At 36.7% G+C, this 27,587-nt stretch overlaps 1 protein-coding gene across 1 annotated transcript; it reads right to left on the bottom strand.

Annotated features, from left to right (window-relative positions):
* Positions 1-443: 443 nt before the first annotated feature.
* On the bottom strand, positions 444-26,970 carry DYNC1LI2 (dynein cytoplasmic 1 light intermediate chain 2). Its single transcript, XM_026856517.1, has 12 exons — positions 26,844-26,970; positions 26,315-26,431; positions 19,940-20,170; positions 13,306-13,472; positions 12,882-12,975; positions 12,175-12,310; positions 11,725-11,836; positions 10,644-10,703; positions 9,876-9,917; positions 9,324-9,441; positions 8,198-8,314; positions 444-3,475 (listed from the first exon to the last, which is right to left on the bottom strand). The coding sequence occupies exons 2-12, from the start codon at positions 26,400-26,402 to the stop codon at positions 3,369-3,371; spliced, it is 1,272 nt and encodes a 423-aa protein (XP_026712318.1). The 5' UTR covers positions 26,403-26,431; positions 26,844-26,970; the 3' UTR covers positions 444-3,368.
* Between the last annotated feature and the right edge of the window lie 617 nt (positions 26,971-27,587).

Genomic DNA, 27,587 nt, shown 5'->3' on the forward strand with positions numbered 1-27,587 from the left:
ACTTGTCATAACCTAGATTTTAATCCTACAAATTTAGGACCAGCGCTCTGCTTGGATCCAGTATTTCACAAAATATATTAGAAGGTAGATGTCTTAGCCTGGGAAAATATACAACTGTTTCCCATTGTCATGAAATGTATTACTTTGCACCAAAACCAGTTCTGCTGACATAACTGTTTATGTGTAAGAGATCACAAGCACACCTCTCTGCAAACGTAGCTATACCAACTTCTCTTTACTTACACAAGTTCTATGCTCTAAACTCCAGAGAGGACTTGCATTCGCAAAGGCTGCTACAAGAACTCCCAAGAAGGAGGTTGTCATTAAGGTACACAACTTACAAGCCAACTTATTTCTCCTGTTCACAGAACTTGCTAATATTCTGCTCCCACAGAAACGGATCTAGAAGGGGGATCTGAAGAACAACAAAGCAGCACAGCATGAAGCAGTCTGGATTCGTGTTTATTGAAGCCAGTAATTAAAGACGTCCTCATTTTGCCAGCACTAGAAAGCAAGATTCCACATGACTGCATACTGCACCTGGTTAAAGCCATACAACTGGACTAAGGTTTGTTTCATACATTTGCAGTCCTAATTGTAAGTTGGAAAAAAAACCAATAAACTTAGTATACAGGACAGTGAACTTTCATTTACAGCATGTATATTGTTAAGTTCATGATGTACAGAGCAGTCACTTTCAACATAGTTAAATTAAATAAAATATGAAATTCTGTTCAGTTTAAACAGGTCTTTTTAAATGCCAATAAAAAAAGTGCAAACTTAAAATCAAGCAGCATAACCACAGCATTTTTATGGAGGGCCAATGTTTTAAACTTTTCTATTTGCTTCAAGTTGAATGCTTTCATCTTTTGTTTTCGTAGTTTAAACATGAACAGTAGATGCAGACACTATAATGCATATAAATATAGTCATATAATAGTTTAAACAGTCTACCATACAAGTGTATTTGCAAATAAAATGAAGTTTCACTTGAAAATGTAAAGGCTGTTTGCAATTTGGCCTTTGGTTCCAATGCTTGAAGACACCAGAATAACAACTGTGCAGCTCACCAAAGTTGACAGACTTTGGCAACCACAGGATGCTACATTACTTACAACTTTCTTCCAATAAACTAGGAGCATTCACTTGCAATTAGAAACCAGAAATCTGTTTCTGTTTTGTCAGAAGCATCTTTCTGCAAAGCTGGTAAATTATCATACATTATCAGTTTTTATCAATTTTAGTATATTTAACATTTTTATAGAACTGGAAAGTACTTCAATTTTAAGTTTTAGCCGTGTTGCTAGAGAAAGTGCTTATCAGGTTAGATGACAAAAAAATGCAGTTTCAGACTGAGGTTTTCAAACTATATCCCATTACGATCACACGCCTTTTCAATTTCCTGTCGAGTTTTTGATGTTTTAGTCTCCAATCTCAATTCTCAGTGTCAGGAGGACAGTGTGTAATTACTTCTTCTGGTGTGGTAACTTGCAACTGGCACCCATTTCACCAGGAAGTACATCCACATTACCCATCAGCCATCCACAGTCTTAGTCTAACTGTTATCTAGACAACTGTATAACTTCAGGTCATATCATTTATTTTTAAAAAAGTAAAAAAAAAAAAAAAAAAAAAAAAAAGAAAAATATAATATTTTCAACAAAAAAACTGGCACAAATAACATACTCATGTTAATGTTTGTCAAAGAGGCAAGTAAATACTCTTAGCTTTCTAGATAATGTTTAGACAGACTTACAAGAACAGCCTCTTGATGTAACATAAGATTTGAAGTTAACATCCAGTACTGTGTTAGTGGTCAATCTAATTCTGTATATTTAAGTAACAATATATATTAGGGAAGTTATATCCAGACATCAGATTTAGTACAACAAGTTCATATCAATAAAAAGTAAACTCTGCATAATTCAAATTGTGGTTTTTCCCTTCAGCGTTAAGAGCACAGAATATGCTTGGTATTTTTAATTTATGGTAGTGTGTACATGTAAAACAAGCATACCGTATATAAAAATCAAAGTGCCATTTCAGTAACCGTAGCAGTTTTGTTTGTTTTTACAGAATGATGGTTTATGTGACCATGGACAGAGCTCCGCTAGAACAACGGGGACAACCACAATCCATCTTTCCAAATCAAATGCTACATTAAAGAAAATACAAAACAAGTTATTGAGTACGTTCATCATGGACACATTCATACTTTTTAGGTTACCTTCAGAATTGGAGTTGGCTGCACCTGCAGCAGATGTGGTTGGAACTAGGGCCTTGAAAGTTTTTTTTAAAAACCTCCATAGGTGTAAGGCAGGAATCGATTTTAGCTTGGTAGCTAATATTTAGTTACAAAAAGTAAGAAAAAAAAAATACTGAGTGTTCTGTAGCACATTTCATTATGGGAAAATGATACGTCACCCACCATTCTTCATAGACTAGCCTTTTGGCATAAAAAAAGGCAGAAGCTATCAGAAAACAGGATTTAAAATTAAATACAAAACGCCAAACTACTGATTTTAAAATAAAACCAAACAGTGACTGTTTGTACTACAGTGCACAATAAATTCAAGCACCTTCTAAAGACACATCACACACTGTGCCAGGCACTTGGATCTAAACAAGTTATAGTTTCTCCCTTTGTCAGCTACACCAGAAAGGGCATCCACACTCTTAGACTTTTTTTAAAAACTAAAACAAGATTTATAACAAGAATAAATTCCCATGATGCTTAGTGTTTGGCCTGGAATTCACCAATGTAAAGTAGTCTTTTTAAAACAGTGATTATTTACCCCACGTGAAACACAGGATTTCACAACATTGCTCCTCTCCAGTCAGTCCAACATTCTAGTTTCTCACTGTCCCAAATCTGTTTCCCCTTTCAGGGCTCCATTCCCTACCTAGGCTTCTTTCACCTAATTAATGCTCTGTTGCATCACCACCACCACCACCTTTCCAAGAATCTAATGCATCTGCAAACATACAAGTAGCCAATTCCAGTAACTTTGAAAGAGGAATTACTTTCTCTTTCTTGCCTTGTGTGCAGTCAGTAGCAGTATTTTAGTAAGAATTCTCCATTTTGCTTCTCTGTGTTCTTCACAACAGGAAATGCAGCTGCACCTGCTTACCTCCAAAACCAAAAGAATTGCCCTATATAAACTCTAAATGGTTATCTTATACAGAGGGATTTTATATGCAAACTTCCTGAATGTGCACTTTTTACTGGGACAAGGCAATGATGTAGTAAGCTCATTTCCCCTGCCCCAAGAAAACTGATAGCATCTGCCATAGCAGAAAATTCCTGGTCTTATCAGATCAATATACATAGTTATTTGGTCATTTACATATGCATTTTTTATGCGCTATCAAGCTTCATTCTCTGTTGGAGGAGAGTTTGTTGTTACCATAGAGTCTGGCTTGCGAGTCATCCTGTCCAATTCTTCTTGAACATTTGTCAAAACTGTTTTTTGTCCTAAAAAGAAAAAGGACAAAGGTTACAGCAATCTAATTTCAATGAAATATTTTAATCAATGAGTACAAGGATTCATGAAATCACTTTTGTATTGCAACATAATTAATTTCTTATTATTTTGCCACCTACCAAGAACACAGGGCCTGACACAATGCAAGGTAATGTCTGTAAAGATTGATAAATACTAAGGCTTGAATCACTTTAAAGAGATGAAATGCTGAATTATACAGCAGCATAAAGCACAAAAATACCTGTGATTTTTTTTAGAGCAACTAACATATTAAAAGCAACCACATTTAGATTTTGCTATAAAAATCAACTCTACACAATTCTGTTATTAGTATTGATAGTGAGGACTTTAATCCAGATTTTAACCACAAGTCTTCCAAGGTACATAAGACACCTGCTACAAATATCACATTTGTTTAGTCACACTTAAACTTGCTGTATTTTAGTATTAAACAACTAAGGAGGACTCTAATGCCTGCAGACAATGTTTCCCTTAAAAAAGGGGACATGAATTGCATATTCATGTAATATCTCAGAGCAGTCATTTCAAAGGACTTCTTCAATTGGAAACAGACACACTGAAGTATTTCGTGGAAAGGCACATATCTTACATTTTTATATTAGACTCAAAACTTTTCAACAATTCTCTGAACCTTCAGTTTAATTCTCACATTTTGAAAATTATAAACCCACAGACAAATTAATTGCTAAAACTGGAATATATACTAATGCTAAGAGCATACAAGCATTTAAGATTAAAAAGCTGTATTTTTAGACAAAAAGTAGATTATATAACCATGTACAGCTTCCTTACATAGCCAAAGAATTTAACAAGCATCTGTTTTCCAGCTCAAATGTGTGTGAAATATTAGGTGGATTTTTTCCAGGGTACATGCTGAAAACATTAAGAAGGCAAGATTTGACTGTTAGAGATTTAAGTGTTTTTTTCCAAAGTACAAAGACATAACCAAGTTAAAAGGTTACCTTTAATCATTACAAAGGCTTTAGATTTAAGCACTAGTCATAAGCCAAAGTATTCTTAATAGCATCTATTCAAAGCATGAACGTTTAAACAAAATTTAAAAATTAGTACATTAATTGTAATATAACGTACAATACAAAACACTTTACATGTACACTAATCATACCATGGAGTTAAAAAAACCTAAACTCTAAACCAATAAAAACCACACAAAATTCTTGCTTTAACAAAAGTAGGTCTAAACAAAAACTGTAGTGAGTTTTTTTATGCTCATGAACTGGATTCTTAAGCCTCCAAAATAATACCAAGCAGCTGTCTCCTGCAACTACCTCATACCAGACAGGAAAAACACTGTCAAGCTGTTCAGTGATGTGTATGTTTACATACTCCCCTTTACCACCATCACAGGTGAGCACCCTTCAAAGGAGCAGAAATGCAAGGAGCTGTTTTTAAGAAAATAAAAATTTCCCCGCCGTTATAAGTTAGACTGACACTTGCTTTCAGTTTCCCTACAAAAATATTGTCAAGCACAGTCATGGCCTTAGTCAATTTAGATGTGTTTAAACAGCTATATGTACTCTCCTTTCTAGATCAGAGTGAGAGCAGGGAACTCTAGGTCTTGATCTTTTGCAAGGGAATAGAAGGGTGAAAGCAAATCTTAGAATTTGCAAGGATCTTCTTGTGAATATAGATGGAATAACTTGTCTAGAAGCCCATGTGAAGAAAAATGATACAGCACAGAAATCACCAATTAAAGTTCGTTGAAACAGCATGGTTTACACGTGGAAGAAAGACAGTCCAGAAACAGTCAAATAAGATGGGTGAGGAATTACACAGCATGAAAAAAGGACATGACATTGCGCATCTGCCCAGATGAGAGAGCTTTCTCAAGTAAGAGTTAACGTAGCAGAGACCAATCAATCAATTAGGCTGGGCAGTATGTTCAGATCCACAATGTCGCCCTCCTCCTGTGACAGAATCTCAACATTTCAACCACAGGATATTCATAGCTGTGGGAGAAACAGATGGGTGTCTTCAGAGCTAAATATTTTTAGTGTCAACGTTCTGAAAAGTTTAGATATCTAAAATGCCTACAAAGATCATTTTAGCACATGCACTTGCACAGAGGATGCTGCTGTAAATGAGACTTTCTCCAAGATATTCCCAACTCTTCCACAAAAGAGCAAGTAATCTTTTCTGTTACCACCACCACCAGCTACCTTATAAACTCAACAAGAGCTTTTCAGATACCAAAGTTAGGAGCCCTTACCTTCTCAGGAAAATTTAATCTCATATTGGTTGAATGTAAGATGTGAGCACATCGGCTGACAAGGAACAGGCATATTCTCTTGTGAGTGAAAGCTGATTGTTCTGTTCCAAAAGTCATGGAATGAGCGTGAGCTGCCAACGTGATGCAGCCAAGAAAAGCCAACTGCAATCTTGAGATCACTCAGAAGTGCTTCCACCAAAGAAAGAGAACTGTTGTACCAGGCACTACAATGAGATATATCTGGAGTGCTGCATACAATTCTATTCACTCATGTCCAAGAAAAGATAAACCAACGATGGGAACTAATGAAAAAGAAACTAGTGGGTAACAGAAGATGAGAAAGGAACTTGTCTAATTTAGTCTAACAAAACAAGAAAGTTAAGAAAGGATATATAACTGCTGTCTCTAGATGTTTCAAGAGAGAAATAATCTATGTAAATTAGAAGTTAATGCTGACACAAGGAGGAAAAAAAGTACACACAACCATTTGTTATCTTTCAAAACTCCTGAAAGGCACATGTTCTAGAAGACTGAAAGAAGGAAGAGTGAAGCCCATTACAGACTAGTTAGTTTTTACTCTAGTATTTTTTTCCAGAAATTGCAATTATGTTTTAGGTGCTTACAAACAGCCTACCAGCATAACAATCAACACAGATCTGTTACCACAAGTTGTGTCAAGTCAACCAAATTTCTTTCTATGATAGGATAAACAGGTCCTGTGGAGAAGGGAGAAGTGGTTGATATCACATCTCACATGACCTTCATAAAATGAAACTAGAAAAAAAACTAGCCTTGATATATCTGAAAAATGAACATACTGTACTACATAAAATTACCCCTTATCCATAGGACTAGTCAATATTTTTATTCAGCCATCTACCCCGTCCAACTGTTGAAGATATCAGATATGCAGGCAAGCATGCTTGAAGGAACTACAAAGTATTTTGAAAGACTGGATTGGAGGTAAAAAATTATTTATTTAAATTACCAAAGTAGTGCATAATAATGGAATGGAAAAAAATGATTAAGCAATCGTATGATCTTTTGAAACACTAAGGTAATTTGATACAGACTAGAAAACCTCCTACTAGGAGGCAGTAATTGTATAAAACTGGCTGTACTGTTATACCAAATCCTGATCAATATCATACAGAAGAAAAAAAAACTAACATCACACTGAGACATGTAAACAGAAGGATAATACATAACACAGATTAAGCAACCTCTACTTAGGGCAGACATAGCTTTGTGTGACATACTGCATTTATTTCTGAATGCCAAAAGAAACAAGTCTTCTGAGCAGACAGTCTAAAGGAGAATAGTAAGAATTATCAGAGTCATAAAAAGCACGTCCTGTTTTAGATTGACAGAAGTGTATTTTTGTAGTCCAGACAAAAGTCACAGGCAAAAGAGCAATAGCTTTCAAATATGCAAAAGACTGCTGCAAAGATAAAAGGGCCGTACTGATCTCTGTCTCCACTTGAACAAGACAAATAGTACTGGATTAAGAAATAATGACTGTACAAGATAAAAAATAACTAAGAAATTAAGTACTGGAATAGGCTTTCCAGAGAGATGACATTACATCTTTTATTTCAGAGTTTGTTTGCTTTTTAAATCATTAGCTGGGAATTCCCTAACTGACTCTACTTTACACAAAGAGCATGGATGAAACAATTCCTAAAAATTATTTCTAGTCCTATTTCTATAAATTTGACACAGTAATTTGACACAGTAAGAACACAAGACTGCACTGAATGAAGCAGAGAACACCTTTCAGTGTTTACCTAAAGAGGGCATTCTGGATAAGAAATAAATAATTAAATATTTTTATAATGTAGATACAATAATATTATGTAAATAATACGTAAAACAAATAATTATTTCATTGTTCTTGATAATAAATTAACAAAAATCAATTACAGAATTCATCACACTAAAAAGAAACAACGAAAAAAACAAATACTGACTTGACATAAGTCAAATTCCAGTAATTTTTGAGCTTTCATAGCATGGAATGGCATATAAACCCTTACCAATTAAAAAGAAAAAAGTCCTATTTACTCTCTTCAGGAATAGTTTCAGTTCAAATACCCACACTCCAACAACTGCTCTGGTTCTCTTACTGGCAATATCATTACTGTGGTTGTCATCAGTATTTTTCATTTCCATTTCAGAATGTCTGGGCCTTACACTCCTCTAAATGTAAGAAATCATGGGTTTGGCATCACCATTAAACTTTACATTATTTTAACAACTCCATCAAGTTATAACAGGCTTCATAAAGAGTTGTGAAGTTGCAGTACTTCAGTTCTTTTTTTAAAGACTAGACATTTTGGCACTGTCATCTATCAAGGTCTGTCACTTTACAGACCAGTTTAAAAGATACACAGTTAGACCAATATAGGCCAAATAAAATGCTAAAAATATGCAAAACAGCCTGTAATAACAAGTCCAATACCTGATTTCTTAGCTGTACTTTGCACTCCTCCAGCACCAGGACTCCCAGGAGAGCCAGTCTTTTTGCTCAAGAGGCTGTTAAAGAAACTAGCCAAGACACCTTCACTTGCAGCATTATCTAAATAAAAACCAAATACATAAATATATATCACAGAATAGTTATTGCTGGTAAATGATGTTAAAAAATAAGTTCTATACATACATAACTCTCTTACCAATCAAGGAAATAAAACTCAAATAGGAGAGTCTCTCCTTGCTCAATTTGAGGACACTAGTCCTCTGCATTCTTTGGCAAAATTAGAGATGACTGGAAGTATATTGCTGCTTTTCTGGAATGAGGGAGTTCACAAAATTTTAATATAAATATCAGTATATGTTATTTCTTTCTAAATGTAGAAGCCAAAAACCAAAGTATTAAGTATGGATGCGCCATTCAAAGACTTTTAAGTCCATTAACAAACTGTACAGATGTTTTAGTGCAGTCTTTCATGCCACATTACTGCTCATAAATCAGAATTTGGATATACAGCAGTGAGACATGATCCAGAACTGTGTATTTTATCCACTTTAAGTGAGGTATGGCACACAGTACCTAATTAAAAACAAAACTGGCCCTACCAACTTTCTTAGAGCACAGAGAGGAAAGAAACCTCTCAACTACATGGAGCTCCATTTTAGTGCTGAGGAAGGGGAAAGGGTGTAATTTCCAAGTTACCTCATGTACTACAGAAAATTACGTTCTAGAGAGGGCTTAGCAGACGAACAGATTTCATTGTGGATTCCAGAGTAAGTGACAGGAAATATAAAACTGCATGTAGTTTAAGGCAGACCTCACTCTACTAATTCAAGTGATGCATAATAAATGTATTTAGGTAACTTAAGGAAGTAATGTATTTGAACTTCATCTGACTGCTTGGCAGTAACAGAACTCTACTTCAAGCCATATGAATGACAAAAAAAAGGAGAAAAAAAAAAAAATCAAACCTGAAGCTGTCATAAATTAATTCATGTTATTAAACTAACTATACCATTAGCGAATAAATTCAAAAATCTTTCTACATGAGAGGATTTTTTGTTTTTTAAATGAAAATAACAGATAATAAAAACAGTAAAATGCTTATTCATACTTTTAATATTTGGATCTGGTTTCTTAACTGATGTTATTGGTGAGGCACTGGGTACATTGGCGGGACCAGCTCTGCCTTGAGTTCTTGGGGATCCTGCAGGGCCTCTTGCAGGAGATTCCTTAAAAAAAGTCCAAATCACAAAAGTGAGAGAACTTAAATGGATTAGTAATATAAAGCAAATGTAACATTACATACAAATTACTTTTTTAACTTTTATATTAGCACTGTAGTGTATGCACACTGAGGGAAAAAAAACAAAACAAAACACACCGATTTTTTTGGGCACGTGCCTCAACTATAAGAAAGATGACTCATTGTAGGAAATTTTCAGTTCAATAATCCTCAGATATTTCTATGTTTCCACAGTGAATTAGAATGAAGTAATTTATAAGCAACATATTAAAATACTGCCTTTTTTTTTTTTAAATTTACTTTCTGGAGTTTGGGGAGATGATGTATTTTACATTTACAAAATGAACCGTTCAGATTAGAATCATTCCTTCTTTCCTAAAAGGAAACAAAACACCTCCTACTCCTCTTGGATCTACTTACTGATGCTCTTGTAGGCGTTGCTGGCTGTTTGGCAAGGAATGACTGCAAAAAGAACATATTAAGAATATTAAACATATTTCAGAAAAATATAAAGTTATAAAATACAGTGAAGCTGTCTAACCATTAATTTGATTTTTTTCCTGATATTTACAGCCTCCTCCTCTGATATTTACATAACTCCAGACTTTACCACTAGAGGACAGAGTTAAAATGAATAAATAAGCTTCAGTCCTTTGTCTTACACAGCCCTTCCAGAACGATAAGCCAGAACTATAGACACCCAAGTCTGTAACTTCTGTGATATTTACAATCAACTATACAGGAAAGTATTTGTAGGGGTTTTTTAAACAGTAGAGCAATAAAGAAAATAACAAGATACAGTATAGCCAAATTTGACACCTTAAAGACTTTCAAGCCTCTGGCTCTAAGAAAGCTGCACCACTAAGGTGTTATGTTTTAAAAGTATTTATATTTTACAGATCAATACATTTATGTTGTGAAATTTCTTCTTGCTTTTTAACTTTGAAATGTACATTATTTCTGTCCTCAGTATATTTTCCTTTCAACATGTCAAGATAAGCAGCCATGTTTTCTACTTGTATTTGTTAAAATAGAGCTCTTATTTCACAATTACATCTGAATTTGCAAAGCTGAAGAGTGGCTATCTAGTGATTTAAATGAGGAATGCAAAACTGAAGGCAGTAACAATGGAGAGCTTAAAACCAAATCTGATTTAGTAAGGACTTATTTTCATTCTTCCATTCTTACCTGCTGCTTCATAAGAAATACTTGTTCATCTTCTGCTGCCAGCTCTTTATCATGGACTAACTGTTGAACAAAATATTTTGTTACTAGAGGTAAAAAATGAAATTGCTGTAATTGTTTTTATGGTTTGGTGATCAAAAGGGAAGAAAAAGAGGCAAATCTTTAATACCATTCTGTACTTTTTTTGGTTTTAAAAAAGCCTCCCTGACATTTAAGAGTAGTAACATTAAACAACTATTCATTAAAAAAAAACCTCAACCACTTTAAGTAAATGGAGTGGACTAGCATTGATGCCAGCCTGCGAACATTCTCCTAGAAAGGTTAAGTATCTGGTAAGTAGTCATATTCATCTGTTTAAATTTAGGTTTTAACTTCATCCGAGATTACCTTACTCCATAAAACCCCACACTCGAACCCGCAGCTCCCAAAAGCACTATGCTAGCTCTTTTCAGTCATAACACTGCTATTAGACAATGATTATTTCCTATAGGTGCCATGAGTTACAACAGGATTAAGCCTTTCCCTTACATTCAAGTTTCAAACAGATCTTCCCTTTTTCAAATACTGGGGCTTGAGCTAGAAACATTAAGCATGTAAGAGAGTTGTAAATGAAGCTTTCCAACACAGACCAGAATAAAATTTCATTTACAGTTTTCCATATTATCCATTTTACACATATCCTATTCCTGTGTACCTGTATTCACAGTTAGCAATATAGAGAATTTATATGGATTAATTACAGCTCCTGACTTACATGAAGAAATCTGTCATTAATAATATTAATGCAATAGTGATATACTGTCTTGTTTTACAAGATTTGCCTTTACATGGTAACCTCAAGGCCATCTGGGTAGATATGCAAATTGTTCAAGTCCTACAATAGTATTTTCAACTTTGAAAAAGCATTTATGCCCCATGCATGCAAAAAGGTTGATGTGACTGGAGAATGAAAGCCTGATGTTTCACATATTTGGATACAAAAAAAATTACATTTGGAATTCTTCAATATTAATAGTTATTAGCAGCTATGCAAGCAAACCACACTTATTTGTTGGGAGGCAGGGAAGAGTTTACACCTTTTTACCTTTCTTACAGGAGGTTTTACAATGAAATCCTCATATGCATCTTCTGGTTTCACTGTTGTGAAGTTTTCATGTAAAATGGCAATTTTCTTTTCATTGTCCCAACCAGCAGGTCTATAAAAGGAAGGAAAGCTTTGCCTTTTTAGTCACAAAAAGCACTTCCACAGAGACACCTTATTTACTCTATCTGAATAAGGCAATTTTATTATAGATCAGTCCTAATTCTCAGCTAAACTCCAAAGATACTAAAAAGCTGGAATGGTATACTCTGAGTCAAGTACCTCAAGTAATATGCATTAAGTTGTTTTTTTTAAAATCAGGATTTCAGAAGACTCACATACTAAGTAAGCTTTTGAACAACACAAACCAGTCAAGTTATTTTCATATATATGTGAAGTGTACTGCTTAATGGAAAACAACCTGAAACCATGCTGTTTATACAACTGACTTACATAAAAACTGCATCCTTTTCTACCACTAAGGCAGGTGTGGTAAACTGAAAACCGTATGTTTTATGTACAATGTACTTATACAACAGATCAAGGTTCTTTTCCTCCTTAACTGATGTATAAATCAAGGCAGCCCCATCTGATTATTTATTTAAGGAAAATTATGTAAAAAACGCTTTCTAAATTGTAATAAGAATTTCAAAACAAGAGCCAATGGACATATATCTACTAGACCTGATTTTGAGCAGTATTTCAAGGCAAAAGCTATAGCCATTTAGTATTCAGGAAGGGGGTATAACAGATGACTCATGATACTTTTCCTTGACATGCACAGAAGTTACCTACCCTTCCAGGCACTTAACTTTGAAAAGTCAAAAGCTTAAGAGACAGCTGACATGTCAGTTTTACAAGGAAATTGCAAGTTCTGAGGGGAAAGCCAAGAAAAACCACCTCACAAAATGCAAGACAAATCCTTTGTAAAGGAACAAAAGCTCAAAATCCCATGTACAATTAAAAAAAACCCCAAACAACCTACAGAAAGTTTTATACACCTCTCAACATTTTCAAAACAACAAATGCTACATAGTAACTAAATACCAAGTATTCTTCAAAGTGCAATTTCTCAGATTAACTTTATGTGCAATTCAACACTAAAATGTATTTTCTTGCTTCCAGATTACAGCAAATCTCTTCAACATAGGAAAGGATACACTGTAAGCAGAATCTACGAATGTGTGACTGAATGAAGTCAAAATGTTCTTCTCTGTAATCATGCTCCTTCTCTAGTACACTCACTGCATCACACTGGAAGAAAGGGAAAAGACCAAAACCAGAAAACCCCAATGATTTAATCCCAGCACATATGAAAACATTTTCCTTAACATTACACGTATGATATTTTCTTTGAGCCTTTGGTTTTAAAATGCCACCAGTAAGTCAAAAGATAAAGTAATTGGCATATAATTGAAAAGGTTATTGCTCTTCTGCAAAATTAAAAATTGACAGATGGCAGAAGCTTACTTATAAATCCCTTTACTATTAACCCAGAATTCATTTTGCATGTCTGTATAAAGTATGCCTTCTAAAAGAAGAGTAATTAAACTTTTCCAAAAGAGCACAGAACTGGAAACTCACTTTTGTACAAACTACCAGCACAGGAATACCAAGGTTGTGAGTCAGCACATTTTCTCCGAGTGGCAAAGAAACATGTTCATCATCTTGGCCAGAAGAAGGGCCTCTTCTCTGCGGTGATCCTTGGTAGCCTTCTTCAGGTTCTACATACTCTTGAAACTCCTTTATAACTATTGAGAGAAAGATCTTCTTAAGGTACAACAAAAGAACTAGTTCTTTTAAAACCATAATTAATCTAGGACTAACTAGAAATCTCAACTTTTTTTTTTTTTCCTTTTATAATGAGGCACCACATGTTAACAGAATGCAAGCTTAAGCCTTGTTGCCCCTTCAAACACAACAGTTCTACAACAAAACTTACAGCAAGGTAAATCAAGTTCAATTTGGAGCTATTACAAATAACCAAAACTACTTCAAGAGCTATAGTATGCACAAAAGCACATTTCTCAACTCAATGCATTTCATTATAGGGGAGTTGACAACAGAAAACATAAACACAGTTTAGCAACATAACCTATAGTCAGTGCAATTTGTACGTCGTTTTGGAAGAAAACACGGTGAAAATGTAAATGGACACAGAAAACACCAAGTTGAAATAGCCACTCTTTCTTATAATTTATTACTCAATTTAATTTTTTATTACTTTGCATATCTGTTGCAGAAGTCCAAAGCTAGAAATATAAAAAATACACTATGTAAATACTTACTCAAGGACTTCTAAATGTTACCTGAAGAGACTCAGTTATACTCTGTAAACCTACAACAGAGTCCAGAGGAAACTAGATGGTTTCTAAGTTTTCAATGCTTTAATTTTATGGCAACAATGAGCATTCCAATAATATTAAATACTATCAAATACTGAAGTACCTAAGAAATAGTATTAATACCATTTTGGAAGCACACCGAGACATCATGCATGTTTTATAAAACTGAGCTACAACTTAGGGCTTTTATGTCTTTTTTTCAGGATGAAAGCCACATACCAGATAAATCTGCATACTGGCTGCATCTGCTCCCAGGCACAGCACTTCCTGAAGGCCCAGGCCTCTCCCTCACCGGGAAATCCCACCTGAAGCCTCCTCCTTGCTCAGCCATGAGCCCTCAGGAAAGAGGCAAAGCTCCATCGTTTGCTCCCATGAAGGTGTCTTTATTTTAGAAACAGTGGGAGCAAGCTGACTGTACATACAGTAAGGAAAACTCTTCAAAAAAGCTCCCAATCTCCAGCACAGTCACAAAGAGAATGCTGTTCAGTACATCCATCCATGTGACAGGGAAGGAACTGCAACTGTATGGCAGGCCATGTGATACTTCTGAGATTTAAGAAGTGGGAAAACCTCAGAAAAGTTTATAAAACAAATTTTGCAAAATAAAGTGACTGTACCTTTTCAAAATAGGAATCATTCCTGCAATAGAATGGGCATGTGGAAGGAAGAACAAATCAGAAAAATACTTCTGTTCAAAGCCACACAATCTACAATTTTTATTTGAAATATAAAATTGTGTGATTCTTGTGGAAAGCAAGAGAGCTCTAGTCCAGATAAAAGCTTAAACCAAACACATTAAATATAGACCATAAGAATTCCAGTGACCCATTCAATATATCCCAAGGTCCCAGGAAATAAAAAAAATAAAATAAAATAATTGAATGCAGTTGCTTTTAAACTTGAGGAAGCAGTGCCTTCTGGTGGAGGGGAAACACAAATGCTTTCAAAGAGATTCTTCTAGTACTGTTTCATATTCAACAACTGGAAATCAAAATTCCGTTATACATTTTGCACATTAAATATTTTTACTGACTATCTCACAGAAAGCAAACTGATTCCAGAGCATTTAACTAGAAAAGCTTTTTTAAAGTACTTATTTCATTACTCAGACTATTGCTAGCTCAGGATAGGTAAAAACCTATTGAAGACAAGTGTATTACAGAAGTTAAATGAGTATCATTTACATCCACTACAATCATTCAGATAAGCCCCTCTGACCTAATCAGATGTAAACGAGTATTTGACAATGTCGCTCTCAATATACTACAGCATTATATTCAGAATAACACTAGTTTCCTAGGTTCTGTTCATATCAAAGCCAAAAAATACTTTCTTTACTGATATCTATTAGTATAAACCCCCTCAAATTTGGGAAAGAAATGCCTTAAACTGTGACAACATGATACAAATCATTGTTCAAGATATCCTGAGAATTTTACTAATATAAAAAACAGCAAACATAACATAGAAGCTTCATAAATCTGATGGCACATCCTCATGAATATCTGCTGAATGGGAATGAAGACCATAACCCTAGGGAGACAAGATTCCCAACTCTTCCCTCCCACCAAGAGTAAGCAGCACCGAACACCACGCATCACAGGCCCGTGAGCAACAAACCCATATCTCACTCTGGTTGATCCATGCATGGCAGGAGAAAAAAACTGCACTGTGGAGATGAACTGTTGTTGTGGATTGGTAATAATGCACATGGTCTGGCAATAATCTCTGACTAGAGACAGAGAAATGCTACAGAAAACACTCAGCTTTAGTTAACAAGGGTGTCTGCTGAACAAGTAACTACAGGAGTTAAAGAAGGTAAAAGCTATACTAAGAACCTCTAACTATCATATGAATGCAGATACACTTGTTTCTGAAATCAAGTGGTTTAAGTGCCTGCTAGCCATAGGCTCTTAGACACTTTGTAAAGACTCTCATTCAACCCTCATGCCCATTCAAAATTTAGTCTTGTTAGATCCAAGTAAACCTGTATCACAAGTGTTGCCAGATTACATCTTAGGAACAAACTGCATTCTAAGCAGCTAATAAGGAAGGTCACTTCAGTTAAAGTGTTTCTTTGTCACACAGCAATACTTTCTTTTTAACCTCCCATATCTATTTCTCACTTGATCTCCACTCTCCAACTTTCAATGAACATAAAGTTCATCATGCACCCAAACCACTTGTAGAAATCTTTATTCCTTTTTTTTCTAGTGAGCTATGAATATTTTCTCCTCCGCACAATTTATATTAAGGAATCGCATTCTATATGGTATAGGAAATAACTCTTTATTAAGAAGTAGGGGAACATTTCTTTGGTTTAAATTCTTTTGAACAGGAAACACAGGTAAGATGATACACATTAAACAGGAAGCCAGAAAACCAACCATTCATCATCCAACGAATCAGTAATATTCTGCTATCTATTAGTAAGGTCAAATACTAAGAATGGCCTTATTAATTATCACCAGGTAGATGATATGCCATAACAACAGCACACTCCTGCTACAGCGTGCTGATTTATCTACCAAACTTGTGGCTTATCTAGGTAAAAAGCCTCTTATTTAGACGTTTCCATTTAACACAGCAAATGAAGGCAAGTTTCCAGTTAACTTTTGTTTTCCTGTTACTGCTTATTTACACAAGCTACTGGAAGTGAACTATAACAGGAACACATGTATCATTCCTGTCACAGGAGCAACTGCCTTGAAGCACCACCAAGAAAGCAATCCACAATTATTCTTAGGTTTGATTGTTTTAATAACAGTAAAATCCTCAGTCTTGGAGTACTGCTTAACTGCAAAATGGAAGTGGCAAACACTACAACTTACGTAACTAGATAGATCACAAAAGCACTGAACAGCAGAATAAGAAAAATGCAGGAAAATTTTTCTGAGACAATCATTTCATATTTACACTCCATTAAGTTTCACAATCGCTTCATGCAGCTTTTAGGTTTTTTGTGTACTATCTTTACTAATCATAAATTTTAGTCTTGGGAAAAGAATTCCTAGACAAAAAAAGTCTGAGCAAAGTAAGTTTCTTTTAGCTTAAGAATTCTTTCAGCTCTATGTCACACAACAACAACAAAAAAGCAGAGAACCTGAAACTAATTCAGCTTGAACGCAACACTATTTAGTTTTCAGAAAAATGTTGTTATTTCCAGTCTTTTTAAGACAGTTGTCTTTTCTGCTTTGCTGTCATGAACAGGGAGGCAAAATTTAGATCTTCCCCGAAATAATTATTCAAATGTGTGTTAAACAGTGATTTATCATAATTGAGCCTGAGTTAAATTAGAACATTTGAACTGACATTATTTATCTGAATCCACACTAGCCAAGCGTTTAGCAGGGAATTTCCAGACCAGCTCAGTGACAGGACTGAGTGCAGACAAACAATGCTCTTGGTATACTCTGAATAATTCAATTTCTTTCATGGCAGCCTGTTGCTTCCGTATGTGTGTCCTGCCTTCCATTCTGGAAGCTCTTGAACACAAAAGGAAAGCTTCTCATATACCAGATGGAGCCTAGTGTCATCCACTCGGTAAAGCCAAGAGTTGGTATCTCAAATAGCAAACACAAGACAAAAGGCTGGGTGGAGAAAGGTCACAAAAACCTTGAAAGTAAAGAAAAGCAGTCCAAAGTTCAATTCCACTGAGAATGGTGAGACGACAAAGGATTTCTGGGAACTGGTAATAAGATCTTAGTAATGGAGAAAGAACAACCTAGCAGCACTTTAAACGGATGCTAATGGGATAATACTAGCAAACGTTTCCCCAGGGTAAACAAGAACTGCTGGTGGCTGGTACTGAGTGTAATAGCTAGGGAAAGCACTGTGGACACTCAGCTTGGTCCACATGCCCCAGCTTCTAACTAGAAGCAAGGGTAAGGGAATATGGTCCTGCCAGCCAAAGTCAAGAACACATACACCCATGTGGCGTTATGCTGCAGTGGGGCTTTACTGGGATGAATTTAGCACATCCCTTCACTCTGCGCTCTGTGTTTTAACTGCTTGCTTTGCATATACACTTTATAATCCCAGTTTTTTCATATCCAGGCTATGGCAACACAATGATTCTCTATTTTCTAAGTGGCAGTTTATCTCAGGAAGCATAGGCAGCAGGATTTTAGTAAGAAAAGCTTTGCTGCTATAGCTTTATTGATGAATTGCAGTCACAAGGCATTCTTCAGACATACGTACTCTATATTGCCTAAGCAGCTACACTAACATAGCCAGGGTTATAATAAGAATTTCTCTTATCATGACTCCCTATTAAGAGAATTACAAGTTATCGTGGCCAAAGTTTTGAGCACAGACCTGGCCAGTCTCAAAGAACTCAGAAGACAAGTATCTGAGATGACACAAGAGTCCTACAGTGTCTGAGAAAAGCAGCCAGATGGAAGTTTGGGAGTGGGGACACTAAGGCCCTGTTTTACCTGCATGCTGACACTGGACCGAAGTTCACCTCTCAGCCATAGGATGGCAGCAGAGTCCTGCAAGCGTGTGTATTAGGCAGCTCTCAAATTTTCTTTTTCCCTCGACTCTATTATAAAAAGAGAAACTAGGAATTTCTGTAATACTTTGACTTAGAAATCTCCAAGACAATGCTACTGCAATGTCTTCTAAATTCCCCAGACACGGTGCTAAAGCTTCACCGCTGCTGTAACTGGCTCCTCCACATAGTAAAGGCTGAAACACTTCTCAAAGTAAAACAGTCGTGCACAAACTTCACATTTATTTGGATCGCAATAAAATTTGTGTCTCAGAAAAGTGTGAATCGGGTTAACTCCTGTATTTTGACACCAGAACTGCCTTTCCATCTCCCATTCCCCAAAATCTCTCACACTAAAAAAAACCCCACAAGTTTTTCCTTTAAAAATTGTCAATTTTTATCTTTTTTTTTTCCATATAACCTGGTGATCAAATCCAGTTGGTTTCAATCATTAAGTTTAAACTCTAGCTGGTATGCTGGAGGCACAAACCTTTTGGAAAGTAATATTGAACATTTGCTATAGAAATACACCTGAATGCTCACAGGTGAAACAGATTACACTGCTCCTTAAAGTGAATCTAAGACAATATTTACAAGGTTTAAACACTCCAGTACAGCTAGCCACCAGCCTTAAATAAAAACACCAGCAGCACAGATCAGTCTGAATCTATACTTCAGCTGAAAAGGAATGCATGTTGCTAAGGTCTTTTCCACTGCAAGAATTTCTTTCTTTTATTTATGAAAATAGAAAACACTCTCAAGAAACATTTAAAACTATTTTAGGAAAGAAAAGAAGCAGCAAGAAACAAGACTGCAGTGGTGACTGCCTGCCAGTGCCAGATTCTTTCCTGCCACAGATATGCTAGGAAAGAAAGTTAATTTATACAACGTTCCTGAAGTCACAGGGTAGGAATGGCTGTAGAGAGAGATAATTAAATGTACAGGATCACAGTCTGAGCCTTGTGAAAAACAAGGGTAAAGAGACCTACTGGAAGACACACACAGTTCAGGAATGGGACCTGGCTTAGATACCACAGGAAATAGACAGCTCACTTCATTACTGAATTTTGTCACTATTTTAAAAAAATGTGATTCTGTATGGAGTTGGTTTAAGTTGGCCTTTCAAAAAATCAAATTATCAAAATCTCATTATTGCAAGGGATTCTATTAATTCACCTGATGTTTTGTTTGCACAGCAAAACTGGAAAAGTTGTTTTAAAGCCTGAGAGTCTATCTGAATTAGAACTGTAATCAGAACTTCAAAGTCATTCTTCTCAAACCCATTCTCAAATCACTAATCATTACAAAATAAAGTTACAAGAGCTAGGGTAAAAAAAAAAAAAAAAAAAGGACAAGAATGTATGGATGCACTGAGACTTACACTTCTGTTCCATGTCTCTCATCTCTTCTGGAGGAATTTTCATCTTATCAATATGTTCTTGCAAGACACTGGCCCATTTCTGTAAAGACTCCATAACAGTCCATGGTCTAGACATATCTGCAACAAAGACTACAACGGTGTCTTGCAGGGATTCTGCAGAAACTGCAAACTTCAAGAGCCCTTTATGGTATAAGTCTCCATCCAGAATCCAAACGTTACAGCGAGTATGATCTGAAAGGAAAAGGTACAGTTGTAACTCAACAGATATCAACCTTTTGGTTTGCTAGTCTACAGGTAAACAGATGAGTACGTTAGTGTCAAATGGAAGACCAAAGCCCAGCTACCAGCAGATCTTGCCTGTTTATTTTTAAGATAGGTGCATGTGTAAATACCTACATTACTCGGTAGATGCTTTCATTTAACAGTATTTTTTTCTTGGTTCTGAGTCTTTCAGTTTAAAAAAAAAAAATCTGTTCTTTGGCTTTTACTAAGGACAACTGACACAACAGTTTTTAGATACTGCACAACATTCCTGAATTTGAAAGATGCATATTGCAAGTACAACCAGAGCGCGTGTGACACACATGTAACTCCAAGTTCAGAAGCAGGTGGTTATAGCCCAGTCCAGTGGGGAAACCTGAAGTGTCCCTCGGACACATAAGCTGGTTTAACATACTAAGGACACCTCACAACAGAAATAAGCTGCAAACAAGATACAAGCAATAAGCAGCTTAGGTTTCTAGCACCAGAGTAGGTGAAGCAAACACATGATAAACTTACAACCTACCAAACTTCAGAGTTTTGCTATCTGCTCTTAATTCACACTGACTTAACACAGGGTCCTACTTGCAGGCTCCTTACCAAACGAGGACTGGACAAACAATTCGGTACTTTAGTTTTTGTGTTTCTGCCCCACCCCCCAAGGTATTTTGATACCAACTGGACATTTTTTGTTGAAATGCGGGGGAGGGCACGGAAATCAACTGGGACAGACAGCTGGCATGAAAAGCTTTAACCCAAACCTGAACTTTGGCAAGAATAGAAGAAACTAAAAACAAAGCATCATCCAGGAATGATCTATCAGGTACTCTGAACAACCAATTCTATCCAAATTAAAAAAAAAAAATAATTACATTATGTTCAGAATTTCATCCTGAAAAGGAACAATTCCACCTTTCTCTATCTTCTAGACTCCTCCTAGTACCTCTTCCAAAGTACTGCCTTTTCTTCTACAGCTGTCCAAAGGTAAAAGTAGGTCTCCATAGGTATTGCACACAAGATACATGAATTTTGAAATACATGGATCAAACCAATGACTGCAGAGCCCAGGTTTTTCAAAACAGCTACAGAACTTCCTAATTACTCCACCTCACTGTATTTCCCTGCCCTGTGCTCCAAATCTTTTAACTTCACAAAATAAACCCAGATACTGTACCTATCATCATTGTACTCTAGGAAAGAATCCCATCAGAATTAAAAATACTGGCTCTAGAAAAAGGCAAAAACTTGACTAAGGGAGTTGGAAGGAGAAGAGTACAGAGATATATTTACTACCCTTCTACTCAGGTCTCGGATAAAATTGCTGAACAGCCAAGTTACAGACAGATTACATCAAGATGCTATACGTGGGCAGTCTTCATTTAGCATTTGTTATGCTCCTACTTAAGTACTGTTAGGCTGTCATAAGACATTCAAACATCAGTCATCACACAAACAGGCCACAGTTATGCTTTTGAACTGAAGATCTTCATACTTTCAACTAGGCATATCAGATCTATCCTTTGCAGTAAAAAGTGGTGATAATTGTTGCGTATGTAAAAAACGCACCTTTGCGTATTCATCCACTGTTTCCCCCCTCCTTCTTCCCCACCTCAGGAAACCATCTCACAGATATAACACAGAATTCTCACAGCACTGGATGTACAAATCTAAAACTATCAGAAGACCTCCAAGGACAGAGGAAAAGCGTGGTAAAAGTTTGGAAAAACAGAAAAGAAGCTAGGACATAAGTGAACACATTTACACATTTACTATTAAACAACAGTAAATGAAACATCTATGCAGGACTTATCCTCCGCATTCCAGAAGCATCCTGTGCATATTCCTAAAAGTTGAAATTTAGCAGTGAATAAAACCCCTGCGAGCTTTCTGAGTTAAAAGTTATTAATAGGCATTAACTTTGTCTATGCACAACTGTCTCCCTGAAGAAAATATGAAAGCTTTAAAAACCTAACTTAAGTCTGCCTATAGTCTATGAAAGTTTGTAACTCTCATCAGCACTTTCATAAATTCCCCTGTGGTGAGTGCTTTGATCACAGAAAACTTTCACACCTTAGCAAGTAACAAAAACTAGTAAATATCCTAATTCACTGCTTCTAAGTGACATTTAAAAGACAATCTCTAAAGGTTACAAAGGTTTTGTTTGCTAGACATCTCTGTCCTACTTAATGATTTTGGTTCTGCTGAACATCTAGAATACAGAATGGAACCAGAGGTGGAACCAGAATGCAGTTGCAACTATCACTCAAACGAAATCAATCTGCTAGGAAGACTGGAAGCTTAGCACTAACATTAAAATGTACTTTACAAAAGATAACGTTATATGAAAATGAAACGTTTTGCTTCTTTCTTACAGTAGAGACATATGGCTTGTGATTTACATTTGCTACAAATACAAAACACACTATGGTTGCTCTCAATTTGGCAAGGGCTCGATAGCAAATTCAACTTTGTCAGTGCCACATCAAGCTCCCAGTTAGTCACATGATGTGAATGTTAACTGGGCCTTTCATAGTGGCTATGACATGAGATACCAAAACAGAGCAATTAACCAGATCCTGTTGGAAAAGCAGGTGCTACTTATTAAAGACTATCACAACAGCTGCTAAAACTGCAATTCTATATCTCATCATTATCACCCCTTTAGCCTTGAAAAAGATCTTCCAGCTTTGATGAATTTTACTGCCGATAGCTGGTTCTATGAACTGCAACGATATATCCTGCATTTATTCAAAAGAGATCAGATATCCCTTGCCCAAACTGTGAAGAGAAACTAAACAGGGAAAAAATAATTTTCAAGAGAACCACTTTAAAGATGTCAACAAAAAGAAATTTTCCCATTAGAAACCAGTATACCAGCAGCACTTGCCTCAACCTGGAACAACCAGTTCAACTGGAATATGCATATGATATGACTGAAGCAAAACCTGAGGCAAAAAACCAAGACTACTTGATTTTATTACAAGTAAGAACACAACAGAATGACTCCACTGGGACATTTGGCAGAGTCAGGACAACTGTATTGCAGTTGCTATCTGAGGCAGTTCAACTGGAAGTGCTCTACGGTGTTTATAATTGCCAGCTAACCCATACAGTTCCGCTACTAAATCAGTCAACGTAGTTTATCTCACTGGCTTGCTGTACAACCTCTTTAACTCTGCCCATCACTGCAAGAGACTCTGACAGCTACTCTAGAAATACATATCCTTAAAGAAAACGATGCAGAGCCTCTCTTATACCTCCTACAAACTAAGATTCTCAGCTCTCAAAAGCAGACTAGTACAGACACAAAACATCTGCTCATCACAAAGAAAGGCAAAAAAATAAAACTGGCCATGCTCCCTGAGAAACTCCACTAACAGCCTGAGCTCCAAGGTTGTTTAACATCCTGAGTTAACTTTACAGCCAGTGCTGTAAGTGCTTTGATCCAGATAAACTACAGTGTCATGTATGTAGAAGCAGCCATAGGCTCCAAGGATATTGTACCTGGGGCTAATGATCTAGGAGATTCCTCTCTCTCTCAGGACTGCTTCTCTCAGGCATCCCCAAACCTCTTCTTGAACAACTGCCTCAGCCTAGGCAGAATTTAGGATAGTACCAGGAGATTTTTCAGGTAGAGATTCAAGCAGTGGACTTATTCTAAGTTATCCTGAGACCTAGGGACCAAAGTACTGCATGTTACAATGAACAACATCTAACAGAACTGACCCAGCTAATTACTACAGCAATGGTTACATGTCTCTTGCCATCCAAGCTATGGATCAGCCACAGTCAAGAAAAAAAGCATATGATGGTGAAAACCAAAAAGTGGGTAGGCACCTGTGTTAGCCATGGGGGTCCTTCAAAAAAGAGGTGCTTTCTATGCATTTAACTTTCCTACAAAAAAACCAAACAATTTAAACACTGATCTAATCTTTAGGTGGAAAGCCAAGAGTAACCGTAGACTAGGATATGCACCTAGCAATCTAGAATAATTCTACTTCAAATGTAGGAGAAGCCAGATTCATATATCTCTTAAGGAGGAAGGGGTGGGGAGATGGGATAAGAAGCAACACAGATTTTCCTTAAGCTTTCCAAAGAGAGGTGGGAGGTAGATAATGACTCAGCACTATGACCAAAATATTTCTCCTGGACAAAATAAACTCTTCTGAAATTAAGAAAAAAAAGCCAAAGAGAGCAAAGAAATCTTCTAGCACTTGGGAAAGAAGTTGAAAAGATCTTCCCACTCCACTACATAGTTTGAGTTACCAGTGTTGATTTGACACCCCTGGAAATCCTTGTGGTTTAACTGGTCTTGAATAGGTTGGGGTATAATAAAAAGCAGATAACCTCAAAAATGAGTATGTGATAGCAAGCTCCTGAACACCTATCCTGAGTTTCTTTAGGGCTTCCAAGAATTGTGGGTCAATCATAAAGGCTTTGTTCCTAAATCCATATGTGAGCATACAAACATCTAAAGCATGCAGAGAGTTTAAAGAAAGAAACCCAAACCTGTCCTAGAGGAGGAAGAGTGTTATCTTTGCCTGCTGGGAGGTCCTGTCCCACTTTGCTATTTATTTTGCTTGCTGACGACATTAATGAGACAGAAAGGAAAAAGGAATGTATTATTAGATCCTAAGACATGCATTAAAAGGATGCATGAAGACCTGAATTCTCCAGCTGAGTGGTAGTCAAAAGGTTTTTTTTCCTGCTAATGCTGCCGGAGTTCTTATGACAGGCTTCTCCTAATCACCTCAAATACTTAACACTTCCAGATACTCAGGAATAGCCCCAAAATATTTCCAAAGTAGGGATGCACTTGAAGCTTGATAAACAATATCAGGAAAAAAAACACACCAAACATTTTTCTGCTTATAATACCATCTCCTTTGATGCTGCAAGAAGTCTGATGTTACAGGCTGCTTTAACACTCCTAATCTTAGGGATTTTTTTTTTCCCCTGAAGTATTTATGCAGCACTAAAGAAGCTTGTGCATGGTGAGAAAGCACTTACATCAAGAACCTCGAGAAGTCAAGAATGGCTCCACACTTACATTACAGCACAACAGATTTTTAGGAACCGCATGATTAGGTGGCCACTGAAGACACAGGCAATGTCCTCAACCTTTCATTGTGCCTATAGTATCCAAAGACAGTTTACTACCATGTGAGCACAGGACCTATCTCCATAACAACCAGTCACATACGGTACTTAACCACTCGTACCTTCAGTACATTTCCATTTCCAAAATACCACTATAGGCTCTTCCTAGTTCATTTGTTTTAAGGAACACGGATGAACCTTTATCATTGCTTCCCTCTTCTGAACTGAAAACTCAGAAGGAATTCATGAACAGGAAGACTGTCATTCCCCATTTTTGAAGACGGAAACTAACACAAAGATGTCCAACAGTCTGCCCAAAATGAGACAAGCAAAGGCAGATTTAGGAGCAATGATAACAAACTCACTCCCCATCTCTTCCTGTCCCTAACCTTCCTAAAGAAATATTCTGATTATTAGATCAGCTTTTAAACAGTCTCTTGTCATCATTCCCCTCCCATATAGTAGAGAAGAGCAATCATCAACAGCAACAAGAGGGAAAGAGACAATCTCCAATCTGAGAAAAGAAAATATTAATTCTGGCTTTAAGTTCTGTTCTTCACTCATTCAACTCTAAGAAAACATCTTGGTTAGAGTTAACCAAAATTCCACATACAGACCCCACAACAAAACACCAAAACCCCACACCCAGGAATGCATACTGAGAATTAAATTCTCATGGATGTATCACTTTCTATAGTTATCAAGCAGTCATAACAAATGACAATCTATCTGCGATTAAGTCAGTATCAGTGAACATATCTACCCTAAAACTAAATGGATCCTGCTGCTTCATCAAGACAGGTCGGGCTGTAAGAAGGGCAAGAGGGAGAACACATACCGAATGTAAAATGCATTTCACTTTTAGGAAACTGATATAGCTTCTAAAGCATACAGAACAATGCTGGAACCAGCTAATTGGGTGTAACCCAAAACACACTGATGAAACCACAGTTATTAAAAAAGCACATCAACTTCTTAATTACAGTAAAGAGATTACATATAAAATGAACTTACCATCTCTGTCTTCATCATGAATATTTAGATACAAATACTCCAGCCCTCTTCCCTTCTTGCCATGCTCTGCTCCCTGTATTTTAGCCATAAGTGTGGTTTTACCTGAACCATCATCACCTGCCAGTAAGTTTTTACAGGAAAAAAAAAGACATTTTCAGAATTAATTTTAACTTCATAGAAAAGATTTTTCAAAACGTTTAAGTAATTGGAAGTATCCTTGTACATTGTTGGATCATACTTATTTGTAGTTTTCTTTCAAATATTCCAGCTAAATCCAACAGTTTATATCATGACAATAAGAATGAAGCACTTAATTATTCTCTATTACATCCCGGTTTTTAAAATATTTTATAAATCTGACAGCAAAAAACAAAAGTAAATCAGCATAAAAACAAGGATACCAGAGATCATGTTACATAACTTATTTTTAACAAACTGATGTGTCAATTTGTTCACATCATTGTTTCAAACAAGATTTATTAAAAAAAAACCAAAAAACACCACCCAACTGCTTACATATGTTACTTACCAAAAACAAGAATATTCTTGCCCGATGGCAATTTAGATCTTGATCGGGTAGAAACTTCGCTCAGTATCGAGGACCTAGAAAAACAGCATCGTTGTCCTTAGACTGCCGTGCCCACGGACAAACGCACACACAAACACAGCCCACGCACTGCCCATTTGACAGCACTGATGAGCTCAGCAGATCTGCACGGACCAATCCAGTTACATTCATTCTATTTACAAACGAGATATAATATTACAGTGAAACATTTATTTTAAAAGACCAAAAGTATGCCACCTTTCCGAGAAAACATGCGGTACACATGCGGTAACATTTTTTCTCCCTGTAAGAGGTCACATTACTGCAAAGCATTACTTTTCAACTGATGACTAACTCTTCCCACAATCCATTACTGTAATCTACACACATTTTTTTTCTACCATTATTAGTATTTTTTAAAGCGTTACTCAGAAATAAGCGACAGGAAAAGAGAGCGAGTCTCCCGGAGCCTTCCCCACAGAGTCACGGCTCTCGGGCCCCGCACGCCGGCTCTCCCTCACCCTCGCAGCGACGCTGGCCTCATTCACGCGGGTGCGGGGCTCCCCTGCGGCTCCCACCGGCCCCTCTCGGGGCCGGGAAGGGCTGCATTCCTCACCGGCCCCAGCGCCTCGGCCGCCGGGCGGGCCAGCCCCCGCCGCGGGCAGCTGCTCTGGGGCGTCCCGCGTCTGTCACGGCGGGGTCTCCCTGCTCTGCCGAGCCACCTCA

This window comes from Athene cunicularia (assembly GCF_003259725.1).
Source record: "Athene cunicularia isolate RWA chromosome 11 unlocalized genomic scaffold, athCun1 chr11_part1, whole genome shotgun sequence".
In the NCBI taxonomy this organism is placed as follows: Eukaryota; Metazoa; Chordata; class Aves; order Strigiformes; family Strigidae; genus Athene; species Athene cunicularia.

Bases quoted from the DNA above. Each gene is read 5' to 3' on its own strand.
- DYNC1LI2 (XM_026856517.1), bottom strand. From the start codon at position 26,402: ATGGCTAAAATACAGGGAGCAGAGCATGGCAAGAAGGGAAGAGGGCTG. The intron at 12,976-13,305 runs GTGAGTTTCCAG...CCTTTCTTCCAG, and splicing joins TGCTGGTAGTTTGTACAAAA to TGTGATGCAGTGAGTGTACT. The intron at 9,918-10,643 runs GTAAGAATGGAA...TTCTTTTTGCAG, and splicing joins TATTTCTTATGAAGCAGCAG to TCATTCCTTGCCAAACAGCC.